Genomic DNA, 19,519 nt, shown 5'->3' on the forward strand with positions numbered 1-19,519 from the left:
CGCACAGTGAGGTGAAGACTTTTGGAGGATGGCCTGGTGTCAAGAAGGGCAGCAAAGAAGCCACTTCTCTCCAGGAAAAACATCAGGGACAGACTGATATTCTGCAAAAGGTACAGGGATTGGACTGCTGAGGACTGGGGTAAAGTCATTTTCTCTGATGGATCCCCTTTCCGATTGTTTGGGGCATCCGGAAAACACCTTGTCCAGAGAAGACAAGGTGAGCGCTACCATCAGTCCTGTGTCATGCCAACAGTAAAGCATCCTGAGACCATTCATGTGTGGGGTTGCTTCTCAGCCAAGGGAGTGGGCTCACTCACAATTTTGCCTAAGAACACAGCCATGAATAAAGAATGGTACCAACACATCCTCCGAGAGCAACTTCTCCCAACTATCCATGAACAGTTTGGTGACGACCAATGCCTTTTCCAGCATGATGGAGCACTTTGCCATAAAGCAAAAGTGATAACTAAGTGGCTCGGGGAACAAAACATCGAAATGTTGGGTCCATGGCCAGAAAACTCCCCAGACCTTAATCCCATTGAGAACTTGTGGTCGATCCTCAAGAGGCGGGTGGACAAACAAAAACCCACAAATTCTGACAAACTCCAACCATTGATTATGCAAGAATGGGCTGCCATCAGTCAGGATGTGGCCCAGAAGTTAATTGACTGCATGCCAGGGCGGATTGCAGAGGTTTTGATAAAGAAGGGTCAACACTGCAAATATTCACTCTTTGCATAAACTTAATGTAATTGTCAATAAAAGCCTTTGACACTTATGGAATGCTTGTAACTATACTTCAGTATAGCATAGTAACATCTGACAAAAATATCTCATAACACTGAAGCAGCGAACTTTGTGAAAACCAATACTTGTGTCATTCTCAAAACCTTTGACCACGACTGTATAGTATCTCTGAAAAGGTTAGAGACAGAGGAGTTCATAGTGGGACAGTCTGAGTGGAAAGTGCTGCGTTCCTTCTGATTACAAAGGAAGTAATAGCCTGGAATCCACATTGATGTGCTCCGTTTCCCCATGGTATGCCATCACTTATCAGTTTGGATTCTGACTTGACAAGTAAGTCCTTCCTATTCAAAAACCAACAACGGTCAACTCCACAACAACACCCACTCACTCACCATGGAGTTGACGGAGCGCGCGTCGTCCTCGTAGTTGACCATGGGGGGAGGCTCCTTGCCCTCGTTCTCCTGCATCTTGTGGTCGAGCAGGTCCTTCTGGGCGCCCAGCTTGGCCTCTGTGCAGCGCAGCAACTGGACTGTCTGCCTCAGCTCCTCCAAAGACTGCTTCTGACTGAGCAGCAGCACCGCACTGATTGAGTGAAGGAGAGATGGAAAGAGAGAATGAGTGTGGTGTGAGAGACAAGGAGAGAGAGAGGCAGAGAGATGGAGAGAGAGAATGTGAGAGTGAAAAAATAGGAATAGATAGAGATTGAGAAAGAGAGAGAGAAAGAGGTCACGCTCTGGTGCTCGTCTGAAATCAAACAGTATTACTACTTAATCCACCTCTCGGAACGAGGATGTGGAAAATTATTTTCTAGTTTGCGTTCCACCAGAGGGATATATAGCCTACAGTTTAACAGCTGAGCTGTTTCTGTACTCTGATTAATGGGTGTGAAGACATTTCACTCAAAACAATTTAGTCAAACACCCAACAAACATTGCTGTGGAAGCTGAGGTCCATTTTTAAAAGTGATTGCTTGCCACACAAGTGCTAAAACCTATAGGCACAATTTTTCAGAAAAAAGAACAACTTCTCACTACTTGAAAACTGCCCTAATCAAATGACTTTATTCATGTTTTCAAAAAGAGAACTTCAGACAGGAAAAAAACTAGCCTAGGCCATACAACCAGTCCTCATACATAACCACACCTGTAGCTGAGACTTCACATGGGGATGACTGAACAAGCCCTTATAATATCATTGTCTCTTATAGGGGATTATCCAGCAGACCCTGAAATATGTGCTGAGCCCTGTGCTACAGACATACCTCTGTCTATTGTACCCTGTCCGCCTCAATGAATCTTCACATCATTCATGCTCCTAGAGTTATATCATGGCCAATCAGGCTTCTTAGAAACAACGCCAAACTTGGAATCTATTAAGCTAGTCTCTAATGGTCTCTGTTGTTATTGCTTAACGGCACATGTACAACTGAAAGCCATGAGATTGTGGAAAACATCTAACATATCAGTTTTGCCCCATGATAAAATTCATTTGAACATGACTTCTCATAATGGTGGACAGAATACTAACATGCTAGCTGCTATGGGAGATAATCTTATCAAGCAGAATGTAAGAATCATTAGAGCTGTACTGTTATGGTAGCAACGTACTCAGACTTCTTTTCACATGTTTTGGTGGACTCATCAAGCTTGTTCTCTAGATCTTGCATGAGATCCTCCTTGGTGCGTAGGCTCTGCTGAGTGAGGCCCAGCTCATCTGATGTGGATTTCAGCCTGCAGAAAGAGATACAGTGGATTAAAGTGAATCTGACCTTTGACACAATCAGTCAGTCAACAGAGGCACACACTATATCCTTAGTCAATCGGAGATGCTGTACTGCTTGATTCCTCGCACCCTCCTCTCACCTTCTTTTCAAAACGTCAGAGAACGAGACAAGGTTAATGAGGGCAATACCCTCCTCCCGTCATACATGTTCTACTCACATCGCTTGTAAACTGTCTGCAGTCAAATTGTTCCATAGGATCTCATTTGCTTGAAGATTCTCTGTTTCCTCCAACAGTGAAACGTCAAATTCTACATTCGGTTCTTTGGTTTCTGGAGACCTGAAGAAGATTATACTTCATGTTAACCAAAATTAGACATTTAAATGGGAATAAAGTACTGTTAGTGAAGCATAAAAGGCCACATTTCAAAGGCCTTAAACTAAAAACCTACTTGTGAACCTCAATGAAGTGTTCATACTCTGACACAGGGTCAATTTGGTCGATGGAGGTGTGGATTTCTTTGTGGACCTTCACGATTTCATCAGTTAAGAGACTGGTGATTTCACTGTATTCTTCCAAAATCCCCTTCCTGAAAATGTCGCAACAGTCAGAAAATCATAACAAAAATCATAAAACAAGGTTAATATTGAGGTAAGAATTTGCTCAGTATATTAAAGATTTAAAAACACACACACACATTTGCGTGACTCGACGATCACACAGATGGACATCTCTGCGGGATTATGAAACCAGGGATCGACACGTTGTCATTCTAAACCCATTGTGTTTCTCATCACACTCTCACTCAGTTCAGAAATATCATTTTAGCAGAGGTGCTCTGAATTGTTCTCCTGTTATTAACATCTGAGATTTAAAAAACGTTGTGATTAAAAACACAGCTTAAGCGGGACATTCTGAAAAAGAGGTTGCCTCTGCCTCCTAGTAATCCCACGACAGCTATGAAATTATGGGATTAAGCCTAATCTGGGATCTAATCCCATGCGACAACAAGAAGAACCCTCGCAAATAGTTATTCATTTACGTATTACAATTTCCAAAGAATGTTTACGTCGCCTGACATGTTAGGGCATCACAGATCTGATGACTCATAACCTGCAGTCTACTGCTGGAAGTCTAGGTTGGACACTGCAGAAAAGGAACACTCTGCACACAGTGGCATATGCACCCAAGTGTGTTCACCAACAACGTTTCAACCCTTAGACCTTCATCAGGTTTCAACCTAAGGGTTGAGACTTAACGAAGCAAATGACAAAGTAAACACACAGACTCTTATTTTTTTTGTTCATCTACTTTAACCTCCAAAACATTCTCAAACCCATTTGAATATGATGCTTTATGTAGTATATCCCTTGTTGATCTCTGCTGGAGCCACACACTCACAGTGCACTGATCATCTCCTCCTGCATCTTCTGCAGGGAGTCGAGGAGGAGGGGCAGCGTGGTGTCGTGGTAGTGCTCCTGGTGGAGCTGGGCGCTCCGCACCGCCAGCACGTACTGGTTGTGGAGGTTGTGGAGCTTCATGGTGGCCTTGTCGTAGCGCTCCCTCGCCTTCTCCGGCTCCTTGCCTGAAAACAAACCAAGAAGTGCTGTACTGCTGGTTTGTATGGAGGAGGTTTAATATGGTTGTGCCTCATCATCCTCCTCCCAAGACATGTCGGTCATATGATCTCCCTCCGTAGGGTTTGGTGATTCATGTATTGATGCACTTCAGCTGGTCTGTAATAAGATTTCATGCATTTCCTCCAAGGAAAACTGCCCTACTATGAATCATTACATTAAACTAGAATTTCTCAGTAAATAATCAGGAGAGATTCTTACCTTTCACCATTGCGTCTCTGTACTTTTCTTTGGCACTGTGGGCATCCTTCGTTAATTGTCTGTAGGTGCCTTTTAACTTTTCTAGGTCACTTTTTGTCACCTACGAGAGATCATATCGAAAACAACATCACATCCTCTAGTCAAATAAAAAAACCTGCCCTGATCAAACAAAAGCAAGATTAGCATCTTAGCAACAATAGAAGTTCACCTCATTTACACTCGGACCACACCTGTGAAACACCCTGTCAACAAGGCCCCATATAACTGCAAATAAAGTAAATGCACAGGAAAGACGATGTTTGAAGCAGGAGTACGCTAAATGTGTGTGTAAGTGTGTTTGGGTGTATACAGTACCTTGTTCATCTCGGACTCGATCTGTGTGTGGATGCTCTGGTAGCTCTTCTTGACCTGCTGCTTGTCTTTGATCATCATGGTGAGTCTGTGCAGAGGGCCAGAGTTCAGCTCCTCCGCGTGACACTTCATGATCTTACTCAACTGTTCCGTTTGCTGGACCATGTGGGCCCAAGACTGGAGAGATGGGAGAGGAAGAAAAGAGAAAGATAGAAGAGGGAGGGAGGGAGGGAGGGAGGGAGGGAGGGAGGGAGGGAGGGAAAGAGGGAGGGAAAGAGGGAGGGAAAGAGGGAGGGAGGGAGGGAGGGAAAGAGGGAAAGAGGGAGGGAGGGAGGGGGTCAACAAACCATCTTCTTATCTCCTATCTCACCTTAAAGACACTGTTGTGTCTGTACTGCATACATTAATATATCTACAGTGGGGAAAAAAAGTATTTAGTCAGCCACCAATTGTGCAAGTTCTCCCACTTAAAAAGATGAGAGAGGCCTGTAATTTTCATCAAAGGTACACGTCAACTATGACAGACAAAATGAGAAAAAAGAATCCAGAAAATCACATTGTAGGATTTTTAATGAATTTATTTGCAAATTATGGTGGAAAATAAGTATTTGGTCAATAACAAAAGTTTCTCAATACGTTGTTATATACCCTTTGTTGGCAATGACACAGGTCAAACGTTTTCTGTAAGTCTTCACAAGGTTTTCACACACTGTTGCTGGCCCAATTTTGGCCCATTCCTCCATGCAGATCTCCTCTAGAGCAGTGATGTTTTGGGGCTGTCGCTGGGCAACACAGACTTTCAACTCCCTCCAAAGATTTTCTATGGGGTTGAGATCTGGAGACTGGCTAGGCCATTCCAGGACCTTGAAATGCTTCTTACGAAGCCACTCCTTCGTTGCCCGGGCGGTGTGTTTGGGATCATTGTCATGCTGAAAGACCCAGCCACGTTTCATCTTCAATGCCCTTGCTGATGGAAGGAGGTTTTCACTTAAAAATTCACGATACATGGCCCCATTCATTCTTTCCTTTACACGGATCAGTCGTCCTGGTCCCTTTGCAGAAAAACAGCCCCAAAGCATGATGTTTCCACCCCCATGCTTCACAGTAGGTATGGTGTTCTTTGGATGCAACTCAGCATTCTTTGTCCTCCAAACAAGACGAGTTGAGTTTTTACCAAAAAGTTCTATTTTGGTTTCATCTGACCATATGACATTCTCCCAATCCTCTTCTGGATCATCCAAATGCACTCTAGCACACTTCAGACGGGCCTGGACATGTACTGGCTTAAGCAGGGGGACACGTCTGGCGCAGCAGGATTTGAGTCCCTGGCGGCGTAGTGTGTTACTGATGGTAGGCTTTGTTACTTTGGTCCCAGCTCTCTGCAGGTCATTCACTAGGTCCCCCTGTGTGGTTCTGGGATTTTTGCTCACCGTTCTTGTGATCATTTTGACCCCACAGGGTGAGATCTTGCGTGGAGCCTCAGATCGAGGGAGATTATCAGTGGTCTTGTATGTCTTCCATTTCCTAATAATTGCTCCCACAGTTGATTTCTTCAAACCAAGCTGCTTACCTATTGCAGATTCAGTCTTCCCAGCCTGTTGCAGGTCTACAATTTTGTTTCTGGTGTCCTTTGACAGCTCTTTGGTCTTGGCCATAGTGGAGTTTGGAGTGTGACTGTTTGAGGTTGTGGACAGGTGTCTTTTATACTGATAACAAGTTCAAACAGGTGCCATTAATACAGGTAACGAGTGGAGGACAGAGGAGCCTCTTAAAGAAGAAGTTACAGGTCTGTGAGAGCCAGAAATCTTGCTTGTTTGTAGGTGACCAAATACTTATTTTCCACCATAATTTGCAAATAAATTCATAAAAAATCCTACAATGTGATTTTCTGGATTTTGTTTTCTAAATGTGTCTGTCATAGTTGACGTGTACCTATGATGAAAATTACAGGCCTCTCTCATCTTTTTAAGTGGGAGAACTTGCACAATTGGTGGCTGACTAAATACTTTTTTTCCCCACTGTATATTTCTGAATTGATATGTGTTTGTATTTACCTTGGAGACGTTGCTGATGTAGTCCATCTGGGAGGAGTTGTCGTGCTTGTCCACCTGCTGGCTGATGTTGAGGAGGAGTGAGGCGTACTCCTTGTCGCTCTTCACCCGTAGCGTCATGAAGCGCTTCACTGTCTCCAGCAGCTTCAGCTCCCAGTCCTGCAGCTTCAACAGCCCGTCGTGGGAGTTCCCCAGGTCCCGTCCGAACCCCATCGTCCCTCTTCCCTTCCCTTTTCCTCAAGGCACGCTGTTTAGTCTCACACTTCGCCGGGCCGGGAGGATGGAGAGTCACCCTCAGTTCTGCATATTTCCTGGAAGGAGGATTGAGGCACATCAGTGGAGGCTGCAGAGGGGAGGACGGCTCATAATAATGTCTGGAACGGAGTCAATGGAATGGCATCATTCCACTTATTCCACTCCAGCCATTACCACGAGGCGGTCCTCCCCATTTAAGCTGCCACCAACCTCCTGTAAGGCACATACAGAAACTATAGTAAATGTGTTAAACATTCTGCACAAATTACAGCAAATTGATAGCACCTGTCCTGGTCGACAAAGGCAAACTGCTTGTTGAATGTTGGTTAGTCACTAGTTGCAGACAGTTGGTGGAAAGTTTTCTATGAATTACCCTAAATAAAAGGTACTCCTTTGATTAGCCTAACCCTTTATAGACCGCAACAACCATCTGATGCAAGAGGCAGAGTTTTCTGAAATAAAGACTCTGGAGGAAGAGGAGGGAGACCAGCTTAGCTTAGGAAGTGGGTGGGTGAACAGTGAACAACCGCCCAAAACAAAATGGTAACAAATAGGCTACCTAACCTCACCATCCCTCATCTCTGCTCTCAGGTAACTATTTCTAGGACTACCACACTAAGACATTGAAACAAAGTAAATAGAGACCAGAAACCATTGTTTAAAACTGTAGCTACAACAACAGGATGTGGGCTAGTCTATCTAACGTGAGATAATGGCGTAAACCTTTAGAGATGAGGCAGATTATAAACAGACAGACAATCACTCTACCTCTGGTACTACTAGACAGCCTATTTAATCTGCCTTTAAACCTCAGGGGAAAAAAAGCTTATTATCTCCAAGTCAGATGCCTTCTGTTCTGCTCCATTGTCTCACACTGAATACTTTTAAGTTCTCCAGTGTCTCACAAGAGAGTGCTGATAAATAAAGTAGGCTACCAAGAACATCTTCAAACTTGAACTACCAGTTTTGGAAGTTAAATAGTCGGGCCAACACAATTTGTCAAAGATGCACCAAGCGCACCAGAGACTAGAAAAATGTGCCTTTCTATTGGGAATGTTGTTGTGCATATCCCAGTCAGATCACACATGCCATCCCCACAGTAGACTAGCCTATTTAGAAGGGAACGTCTTCAAGTAGTCTGCCTTGATCTAATATGTGAAAACTCTTAAGAGAAACCCTTATGAGAATGGAGCGGCTGGAATTCAAAGTATTATAACCTAAACAAGAACAGCCTCATCTGAAAGAGCCTTATTCGGCAAGTAGCCAAACTTGTGTCATAAATGGGTCATAGCAGGAATTCTAGGACAAGCACAACAATAGAGCCTATTAAGCCAACACAAAACGTCCTCCACATTCAGAAAACCTTTTTAGTCATGCATTCTCAAATTTATAACACTACAGAAGATCATGTGAATTGTATTTAGGCTGTCCGTGCAAAATCAAGTGGACGCAGTGTCAGTGACATGGCAGGTTTGTTGACACAGTAAAATATTCCTTTTTCTTGCACATTCTTGGCAAGATGGTGTGAGCAATGCCATAGGAATTCAAAAAGTGTAATTTTACCACCCACGAGTCGCAGGCTGTCAACAAAGCTGAGGGAAATGACTCTACTGTACAGTGTTAGTACCGAGACTATACTGAGTTTATAGCTAATGTCTCTGGTTTATTCCAAAACAAGCTTAAGCAAGTTCAACATGCCATTACAGAAGCTGGATCAGAAGCAAATCTTTCACAGCTGAAAGAATAAGCATAAACAATGATAACAAACCCTATAAACTGACACAGTAGGCTACTAAAAGTTTACTGTAACAATAACCATGCATTTTTGTGAAACTTGATAATCTGTCCCTCACATTACTGTGAACAGTTAACACTCCCTTTAATGGTGGCTTTGAACACTTACTTGTAGCCAAAGGCAACACTACACATTTTACTCAACAAAGAGCATTTTCTAGAACACCTACCTTAAGTCAGATAAGATAGAGGGAGCATCTTCAGTAGCACACTAGACTAGTGTTCAAGTGATCAGTGACCTATGTAACAGCCACCAACAAGCATCATGAGAAAAAGGCTGAAAGGAAACCACAAAGTAGGTTTAATGCAGAAAGATGTAGGCCTATTCAAGCCATGAGACGCATTGAGTACCCTACAATACGAAAATGCTTTGGAGGGGCAGCTACCTATTCTCAAACATCTTAGGCTAGGCCTATATGACAAAAATGAAAAACTGGATAGTGGGTCGTTGCACTTCAAAAAGCACAAGAAATAGGATTTCGACACCCACCATCTCTGATTGTTCTGAAACCGTTTATGTAGTTAGAAACAGATCAGATTAGCATTCCTGCAACATTATTTTGTTGAAATATAATTTGCTCTCTGACAAATTAAGCTAATTGATTGCACCCATTTGGCCCTTTTAATTTATAGGATTCATATAATATTCAAGAATTGTAGTACCTAACATCCGATTTGGACTAAACTTTTTTCTAACAATGAGGAAAGAAGTGGTCAAAAGCCATCCACGGACCCCCCCACACCAATCCCACCTGAACAACAAGTATATAGTATCAGTTCTCTATGTATGGAGCTGCGGTTTGGAGTATTGTTTCTTCATCCTATGTAATGTATTTCCCCTGTTCAGAGAAATTAGTCATTGAAGTTGTTGGGTTTCAATTAGCTTAATTTCTCAGAGATCACATTTTATTTTAACAAAATAAAGTTGCAGGAATGCTTATCTTATCTGTTTCTAACTACAGAAACAATTTCAGAACAATCTGAGATTGTGGTTGTCATTGCTCGCGGAACATAATTACAGATAATATGTTGACTGCAAATTGGTCGCAAGAAGCCCAAACAGATATAATATTTGACTAAAACATAATCATTTCAAACCTAGCTTACATTTGTATGTGATCACGTCTCTCTGTTATGTGTGGGAATACTTGGGACCAGATTTCCAAAATTAGAATCACTTGGAGCAACTTTCCTGGTGTTTTTACAGTCTTATGTCCAATAATTGTATTTTATTTATTTTACCAACAAAAAAAACAAATATATACACTATCGGTCAGGGTTGTTCTTTATTTTTTTACTATTTTCTACATTGTAGAATAATAGTGAAGACATCAAAACTATGAAATAACACATATGGAATCATGTAGTAACCAAAAAAAAGTGTTAAACAAATCAAAATGTATGTTATATTTGAGATTCTTCAAATACCCACCCTTTGCCTTGATGACAGCTTTGCACACTCTTGGCATTCTCTCAACCAGCTTCATGAGGTAGTCACCTGGAATGCATTTCAATTAACAGGTGTGCTTTCTTAAAAGTTAATTTGTGGAATTTCTTTCCTTCTTAATACGTTTGAGACAATCAGTTGTGTTGTGACAAGGTAGGGGGGTATACAGAAGATAGCCCTATTTGGTAAAAGACCAAGTCCATATTATGGCAAGAACAGCTCAAATAAACAAAGAGAAATGACAGTCCATCATTACTTTAAGACATGAAGGTCAGTCAATCCGGAACATTTCAATAACTTTTAAAGTTTCTTCAAGTGCAGTCGCAAAAACCATCAAGCGCTATGATGAAACTGGCTCTCATGAGGACCGCCACAGGAATGGAAGACCCAGAGTTACCTCTGCTGCAGAGGATAAGTTCATTAGAGTTACCAGCCTCAGAAATTGCAGCCCAAATAAATGCTTCAGAGTTCAAGTAACAGACACATCTCAACATCAACTGTTCAGAGGAGACTGTGTGAATCACGGTCGAATTTCTGCAAAGAAACCACTACTAAAGGACACCAATAAGAAGAGACTTGCTTGGGCCAAGAAACACGAGCAATGGACATTAGACCGGTGGAAATTTGTTCTTTGGTCTGGAGTCCAAATTGGAGTTTTGGGTGCAACGGCCGTGTCTTTGTGAGATGCGGTGTTGGTGAACAGATGATCTCCGCATGTGTATTTCCCACCGTAAAGCATGGAGGAGGAGGTGTTATGTTGTGGGGGTGCTTTGCTGGTGTCACTGTCTGGTGTCACTAGTTGCGATCCGGTGTTAAGGTCCAGTGATTCAGTTATTCCGGCAGAAAATCCGATGTTCTGGGTGAAAACCGCTAACGGTGGCTAATAGCAAGTAGCTAGTTAGCTGGCTAGCTAGTTTCAACTGGAGATTCTAGATAAAAGGTGAGTAAATAATAGAATCCGTTCCACATTGAGTGAGGCGGGTTGCAGGAAACCTACGCCATCTTGGATAAAAGATGCTTAAACCACATCAGGAGACCAGTTTTGAGGTCTGGGAAAATTCAGATACATTTACATTTTGGGGTGTAAATTACCCTTTAATTCAAGTGTGCAACTAGCAAGAGGCTGTTGTCTAGCAGTGTTTTTGTAGTGCACATGTGATGGTAGAGTTTGCAAAACAAATACCCCCTGTATTGATGAAAATAATAATGATATCATTCTGCCAGGTAAGCATAGGCTACTTTGTAGTTAACATTTAATTGAGAAGGTTTTTGGGAAAGCCTTTCCATCTACCAGAAGACTGTTTTCATTAGCATCATAGCTAATGGCTACAAAGTGGTAGACGTGTGCACCACATACACACACACACAGGGGCATTCTCGTTGCTTCTTCAGAAAGTTGCAGGAAATACGAATCACTGAGGCATTCTGTTCATGTCTTATGATAAACTTGGGCAAAATATTCAATTTTCAATACATGTTTGAATATTGTTGAATTCCGTTTTAATGCCTGGATTTCATGAGGGCCCTAAATGTCATATTTGGATCAGAATGAGGCTCTCAACTACCTACTGTTCCTGCAGTGATGATTCACCATCTTCATCGAATGTTTTCATAATTTATCTGCAGATAATCGCCAAAAAGCCTACCAGTAGCCTATGCAAATTAGGGACCCAAACGAACAACTCTCTCACGGATGCGATTCGGTAGGCTACACTGACAGACTGACGAGAGTCATTCATTTAAGCGTCACTGTTTGGCATTCTAGGAAAGTAAACCTAAGAAATCCTTTGGTTTACTTGTTCCGATGCGATACCATAGACATATAATCACATTGCATGATTTATGAATGGCAAAGGGATATAGGGTATCGACTTTATTCAGTCAGTTCGACCCCTTTTATAAACTAATCAACACTTGCTGTTCAGTTGTCAATCAACGCACAGTAAACAGCCTACTATGCGCCACGACTCCGCGTGGCTGGCTATGTGAAACACGCAAAAAATAAATGAATGTGTCAGAAAACAATAATTAGGCTAAGTCGTAGATTTCGACTCATCTTTAACACTTACATTACATGGGACATGCAAATTCACAAGCATCATGCTTTCTCTCCCTCCTCCGTGTAAAGAAATTCAACTGCAACCAGAGATATGTATATAATGACAAAATGCTCATGTCTCCGCCCTAACAATGGGAGTCATTGTCCCAAAGGCGGGAAGGTAGGCGACAAGCTTTGGTTCAAAATAAATCCATAGAAACGCATTGGGCAGATTTTGGCGAGAATGAAACCTCTCGCTTCATCTCTTCCTCTCTGCTGCGTTCCCCTGTCATCGCTTGCTTTGTAACTGACAGGCGCCTATTCTATCAATAGATTGCTAGAAGATGCATATCGTTCATTCTAGCGGGAGAGGGCTCGAGGGACTAGCGAATTGAAACTTTTAAATCAAAAGTTGCCTAGTTAAAGGTGCAATATGCTGAAATTGCTCCGCAATTTCCTGGTTGCTAAAATTCAAATAGTTCACCTAATATCAGTTTATGTGACAAAAACGAACAATGTACAATGTAGAGCGTCATTGTACCATCTAAACCGCTGTTAAATATATTTTCAATAACCAAAAATATTGTATTTTCAGCTGGTGTAGAAAACCAAAAGTAAAAGATGCAAAAACTAAACTAAAGAACGGGAAGCATAGAAATAGCATACATAGAACAGATCTACCAATTCTTTTAGACTTGCTTTCAACGAGAATGACAGATCTATAACTCACATTTCTATGTGAATTTGGTCGGGTTGCCCAAAAAGTTACATATTGCAGCTTTAATATTAAGTGGAAAATGTATCCGGTTGAAAATGAGTCTAACCAGCTGATTAGCCGACGCTAATGAAAAACACTGCTTTGACCTGACAGTTTATCGTGACACAACAACCAACCTTGGGTACAATAAAGAAATTCAGCCAGTAGCCTACATTTTATAAGCCCACAGCTGTGGAAAACTTCTCAAACAATAAGTCAATGATAAAGATGAACAGCTATCTCAATTTCAAAATGATTATTTGTAGTAAAAAATGAAGCTGTGAAAACAATCAAAACCATAGTTGAGTTTCTATTGAAAGAGTTTTAGGACAAAGCTAGAACCTAAATAAGGGAGGAGTGAGGTGCAGCCCCAGGACTATTTGAATGATTTAATGCAGCTTGGAACTGAGTTACAGTAAATTGGTGGCAATGGGCCACAATGCCGTTCTTCACATCTGGGTCTCCTTCCTCTCTAAAGTGTGCCACAAATTATGAGTCAAACAGTGTGGTTGAAGTTGTACACAGGAGTATGACAGTGAAATGTCTTCTTAACGTGATGTTGTTATAATCCTTTCTCTCACCAGCAATAACACAATTAGGGTGGGTGGGTGGGTGGTGGGCTGGCGGAGGAGACCATCAGTGGGAGTTAGCTATGGTCAACAAGGATTTGCTGTGCGCTACAGAACAGGCTCTGTGGTGGTACTGCTGCTTGAATACCCCATCTGAGTGAGCAGTCTAGCAAAGGAATGTCCTCCTCATTCGGCTCACTGCTGTGGCATGAAAAGGTCATGGACTACAAGGCTGACAGACATAAACAGTGTCCTGACTCCACCTGATGATACATTATTTTCTAGACTTTATTTCATATCTAGCCTATGTTTGTAGCTTAATGTAGGTGGTAAGCGTATGCAAACACTGTTAGGCTAGGCTATTTGTTAGAAAAATGCAATATGTTAGCTATGATGGGAGAGAGAATATTGGACACAGCTGGCTGAGTGTGACAAGGGGTTTTGTAAAGTCAAGTTGGCTGGTTGTGATAAGGTTTGTAGTAGCTGCATCCGTTTCATCCGCCCATTTCGTGGCAATCCATAATACAGTACTTTACAGCACAGCATTGAACTGTTTCTCAATAATACTGGCTATAATGTCAACAAGTTGTCATAGATGTCAAAACCATTTCTGGAATACAATAACAATGAGCTGTTTGAAAGCTGACAACATAATTTGCACTTTCACCTAAAATGGCTATTAAACACACAGCAAGGGCTGCCTACATGTTTCCATCCCAAGGAACGTTTTTATGCAGCAAAGGCATTAGAACAGAACATCCACCAAAGCTCCTAGTGTAGCTGTGCCTCTTCTTACCAAACACAGTCCAGTAGCTAGCTAGCAAGAGTAGGCTAACTAGCTAAATATCTGAACATAATCTGATTCACATTGTCAAGCTAACTAACTAGCAAACTATCTTAACATTAGCAGTTAGCGTGCTAGCTAGCTATCATTACCCATATTGACAGCGCCATTGTAAACTGTTTAGGGTGGAAAACAGTTAACTATGTGACAACAAAAGTTTAATCAATTGTGTCTGCAATATTATAAAAGGTTCCTATAACAATAGCATGGAAAATGTATGTATCCGTGTTTTTATTAGCTATTACCTTGCTGGCTAACCCGCTAGGTAAAGTTAGCTATTACTGCTAATGTCGGGTGTCTGGACGTTTTTTTTTTTTTCAGGAAAGAAATCCTAAACCATTGCTCTAAAGTGTTTGTTCTCTAGCAAATAGCTATCAAATCTACATTATCCCATTCAAATAGACAGTTGATACAATCAATGACAGATTGCACTCACTTTATTATGATAGTTTCTTTTCTCCTGTTATTTCTCCTTGTTTCCTGATTTCTTGGTATTCCTCTTTTCTTTTGCTCGGCTGCCGGAGCTGGGATTCGGGAGGGGTTTCCGCTCTGGCTCTGTACGGGTCTGGTCTAGCATAGGGTTATGACGTGTGTCTGTAAAATACTGTGCGTTTTAGAAAGAGATATAAATTGTTAAATTACACAGCTCTGATGTTGATATCCATGCAAGCCCCAACGTCCATCACATCACACACTCACAAATCTTACGGTATACAGCTTCACTGTGCTCCATATGTGCCCCTCTCTCCTCCCCACTCCTATGACTTCTTGTGTTTTTGGGGTGAGAAAACAAACATATCAATAGCTATTCAATAGGCTACAGTCCACTCGCAGAGTTTATGACAAAATTGTATGGAGGCATTTGTACAGGTAGCCTAGCGGTTAATGGCGTTGGGCCAGTAACCGAAAGGTCGCTGGTTCGAATCCCTGAACTGACTAGGTGAAAAATCTGGCGATGTGTCCATGAGCAAGAAACGTAACCCGAATTGCTCCTGTAAATCGCTCTGGATAAGATAGTCTGCTAAATGACTAAAATGTACAGTAGGGGGGCCTACTGTAATGAATTCTTATCAATCATAATTGATAAGGAACAAACTAAGAGTTTCAACCTATTACTTGGTGTGAGGGTCTTATCAGTTACAAGTTTCTTATCAATTATAACTAATAGCCTTATGTTACCACTATCAGTTGTATTTACATTTACATTTTAGTCATTTAGCAGACGCTCTTATCCAGAGCGACTTACAGTTTTAGTGAGTGCATCCATTGTTCATACTGTATGAGACTAAAGTCGACTAAAGTCTCATACTCTACATACACTATAAATAAGTCCCCAAGGGTTCCCAAACTGGGTTGGGACTGGGACCATATATATGTAACGTTTTTTTTTCTTTCTCTCAGTCTGATCTCAACTTTGAACAACCATTTCTTATGTTGAGCAGAGCATCCACCAAAGGATTTCCTAACTCATATTGTTGTATGGTATTGATCCTTTCCACGTTTTCTGGCAAGGTGATCGATCGTCAGAGCCTGTGACAATGACAAAGGTGGCAAGGCCCTGAGGTGAGAAGTTTTGAAAACATTACTCCATGAGTCTGTCTTTATGTTACACCACCCCAAGTCTATTTGCTCTTAATATCAGATATTATTCAAAACATTTGAGGTGTGCTTGATTTACGTGGGTTCGATCCCCGGGACCACCCATACGTAAAAATTTAAGCACGCATGACTTTAAGTCGCTTTGGATAAAAGCGTCTGCTAAATGGCATATTATTATTATTATTATTATTAGTAGTAGTATTATTATTATTATTATTATTATTATTATTATTTACATTGGAGTTTGCACTTTTGGGACTATTTCATTGGTTCCATTGTACACGGCACAGCTAATTCAAGTGCAGCTAAAATTATTGTTATTAGTCAATTAAATTGAAGTTATGTCTATTATGAAGTAATTAAGTTATGTCTGTCTCTACCAACGGGAATGGACAACTTTGTTTCCTGGTTTGAGCACCACTGGTCTGTTTTTTCAGGCTGCAATCAATTCTGTATCCTCCAGATGAGGCTGTTTCCTATCATTTTACAATATTAGTCATTATTTCAGTCTGTGTATATGGTGTCAATAATGTGTTGGTTACAGTATAAACTGCACTCTGTTCGTTCACAGTTTAGATTTCTGTGTACTCTATTTCAGAAATGCTCGTTTGTAGCCTATTCACATGCATACTTAATGAATGTACACAATTCGTGAAGAACCCCTATTTATTAAACAAAAAATATTCTAAAGCAAGTAAAGTGAAACATTGTTAGAACAATGTTGTTATGAGTGGGAGGCTACGGCTGCTCTGCTGTAAAACGGCACCTGCTGCTATAGCCTGAACAGCCGCTAGTGGTCACTATTTACCATAAAAACAGGTCGACCACTAGCCACTGTTCAGGCTACTTGGTGCTTTCAAGACAACAAAGAACTCTGGAAAAAACGAGGTCAAATCATGACGTCAGTGATCTTCAGATCGGAAAGTCGGAGCTCTAGAAAGATGCCCGAGTTTCCGACTTGGAATTCGAGTTGGATGACCGTTCAAAACGATGTTTCCCAGTCGGAGCTAGTTTTTTTTCGAGTTCTCAGTTGTCTTGAACGCACTGAAGTCGGAAGTCGGAGATTTTGAACGCGGAAACCGCTGCTACTGATCCGCAAACGAAATATGATTAATGTATTACACAATCTGTTGAAAAGTCTGTGCCAACACTGTCTGTTGCTATTTTCCATGTTGTTTCCTATAGAGATCCTGGTGACCTTAATTATACGTACGTACACTACAGTAGGAGCACATGTGAAAATCAACAGGGAGAAATACACAATCACAGCCTGAACAGCCGCTAGTGGTCGCTATTTACCTGTATTTTCAAACACATTATGGAGATTGCGGCTCACAGTCACAGACTGAAAGAATGACTAATATTATAATTTTACAATATTAGTCATTCTTTCAGTCTGTGACTGACAATTATATGAAACAGTCTCATCTGGAGGATGCAGAATTTATTGCAGCTTGAAAAAAACATACCAGTGGTGATCAAACCAGGAAACAAAGGTATCCATTCCCATTGGTAGAGATGGACATAACTTAATTACTTCATAATAGACATAACTTACATTTCTTTGTTTAACAGTTTAATGGCCTGATGGCCTGGAGATAGAAGATGTTTATCAGTCTCTTGTTCCCAGCTTTGATGCACCTGTACTGTCTCTGCCTTCTAGATGGTAGCAGGGTGAACAGGCAGTGGTTCGGGTGTCTAAGGTCCTTGATGATTTTCTTGGCCTTCCTGTGACACCGGATGCTGTAGATGTCCCGGAGGGCAGGCAGTGTGCCCCCGGTGATGCGTTGGGCTGACCGCACCACCCTCTGGAGAGCCCTGCGGTTGCGGACGATGCAATTACCATACCAGGCGGTGATACAGCCCGACAGGATGCTCTCAATGGTAGATCTAGAAGTTTGTGAGAGTCTTACGGGACAACACACATTTCTTCAGCCTCCTGAGGTTGAAGAAGCACTGTTGCGCCTTCTTCACCACACTGTCTGTGTGAAGAAACCATTTCAGGTCGTCAGTGAGGAACTTCAGAGGAACTTGAGGAAAATATACTCTCTTTGGTGCAGTGTTTATCTATTCACTTACAGCCTAAAGTGTTTTATCTAGCCAGCACGTCGTGCCATTCATAACATAAAGCTTGTGTAATATCAAATCAAATCAATTTTATTTGCCACATGCGCCGAATACAACAGTGAAATGCTTACTTACAAGCCCTGAACAACAATGCAGTTTTAAGAAAAAATAAGTGTTAAGAAAGTATTTACTAAATAAACTGAAGTAAACAATAAATTAATAAATTAATAAAAAGAAGAAAATAGAAAAATAACAAATAATTAAAGATCAACAATAAAAACAGTAACGAGGCTATATACAGGGGGTACCGGTACAGAGTCAATGTGCGGGGGCACAGGTTATGTTTGAAAACCCTGTTCCATATTTAATAGTGCTAAAGTGAATGACTCATAATTTGACCTGTATTAGTGTCACACAAAGGTATCTAGCCCACATGGGCTAAACCCTGTTATTCGTTTCTCTAGAAACGTATTGTATTAAAGTCAAACTAATGCTGTAGATATAGAGCAGATACACATACAAAGGTGTATTCTCTGGGGTCTCTCTCTCTCTCTCTCTCTCTCTACAGCTGAAAGAGGCCGTTGATGCCCTGTCAGTCTCCTGTCAGGCAGATAATGTTAGTGACACATGCAGGGCTCTGTTATATAAATAGCACCTGATCTGGACAGGATCCAGATGTAAACACACACACACACTTACACTTTGTCTCCACCTGCACTCCAAACCGGTGGAGGTCGGTGCTGTTTGCTGTGCTGTCTTTATATTACAGCAAATTGGATGACTGTCATTCATATTCCATTCACCCAGCACAATGTAACGTCGATAGATTTGGGCCACTACATGATACTACAATTTTCCCTATACCCACAATGAGGTTGCTACAGAGAAAAGTTTGAGTAATCAAGGTGACAGACAGTGACACATTCAATACAGCCTTGCACACTTGCCTGCCTGCATCTAGCTGATGTAGGGTGCAGTAGCGGTTCGTGGGTAAAATCACTGGGGAAGGCAGAGAACAAAAAGCCATATTAAAACCTATGTGTTGTGATAATTGCGTTGTTTGCTCTATAACCTGTTAGTTCATATGCCTTTCGACCGTGATATATAGGCCTTAAGGCAGAGACAATAAGAAGACACAGTGGCAGAATAAATTCAACCACATCTTTGTTTCATCACAAAACCGGAGAGCAACCACTGTCCGGTGAAGTCCACAAAGCATATTGCATGTAACAACCAGTTAGTTACATGATCTACGGCATTGTCAAGCAAGTTAATGTATCCGACATTTTCGGACCACTAAACAACTATTGATTTAGAACCACGGAGAGTTACCGCAAGTCGCAAAGAAAACAGGATTTTCCTCCACTTTTCCAGCACCATTTCAACTTCAACATTTCAACATCATCAAATCACCCATGCGCAGTCTAATACAGTGACAACT

At 41.5% G+C, this 19,519-nt stretch overlaps 1 protein-coding gene across 4 annotated transcripts in view; it reads right to left on the minus strand.

The window, feature by feature from the left end:
- LOC311136067 (tyrosine-protein kinase Fer-like) overlaps nucleotides 1–14,941 on the minus strand; it is a 41,634-nt gene extending 26,693 nt beyond the window's left edge. For 2 of the 4 annotated variants that reach the window (XM_084170135.1, XM_084170132.1), the window contains exons 1-9: nucleotides 14,849–14,941; nucleotides 6,712–7,019; nucleotides 4,661–4,834; nucleotides 4,307–4,406; nucleotides 3,870–4,053; nucleotides 2,920–3,057; nucleotides 2,688–2,807; nucleotides 2,355–2,477; nucleotides 1,140–1,329 (exon numbers count right to left, since the gene is read on the minus strand). In XM_084170135.1, the coding sequence (XP_084026261.1) occupies nucleotides 1,140–1,329; nucleotides 2,355–2,477; nucleotides 2,688–2,807; nucleotides 2,920–3,057; nucleotides 3,870–4,053; nucleotides 4,307–4,406; nucleotides 4,661–4,834; nucleotides 6,712–6,921 (1,239 nt within the window). In that variant the 5' untranslated portion in view covers nucleotides 6,922–7,019; nucleotides 14,849–14,941. Of the gene's footprint in view, nucleotides 1–1,139; nucleotides 1,330–2,354; nucleotides 2,478–2,687; nucleotides 2,808–2,919; nucleotides 3,058–3,869; nucleotides 4,054–4,306; nucleotides 4,407–4,660; nucleotides 4,835–6,711; nucleotides 7,020–8,927; nucleotides 9,016–10,189; nucleotides 10,256–14,848 lie in introns of those variants that run through there. The other 2 variants (XM_084170133.1, XM_084170134.1) reach the window with 2 other exon arrangements.
- Between the last annotated feature and the right edge of the window lie 4,578 nt (nucleotides 14,942–19,519).

Source organism: Coregonus lavaretus, assembly GCF_964263955.1.
Source record: "Coregonus lavaretus genome assembly, chromosome: 10".
Lineage (NCBI taxonomy): Eukaryota > Metazoa > Chordata > Actinopteri > Salmoniformes > Salmonidae > Coregonus > Coregonus lavaretus.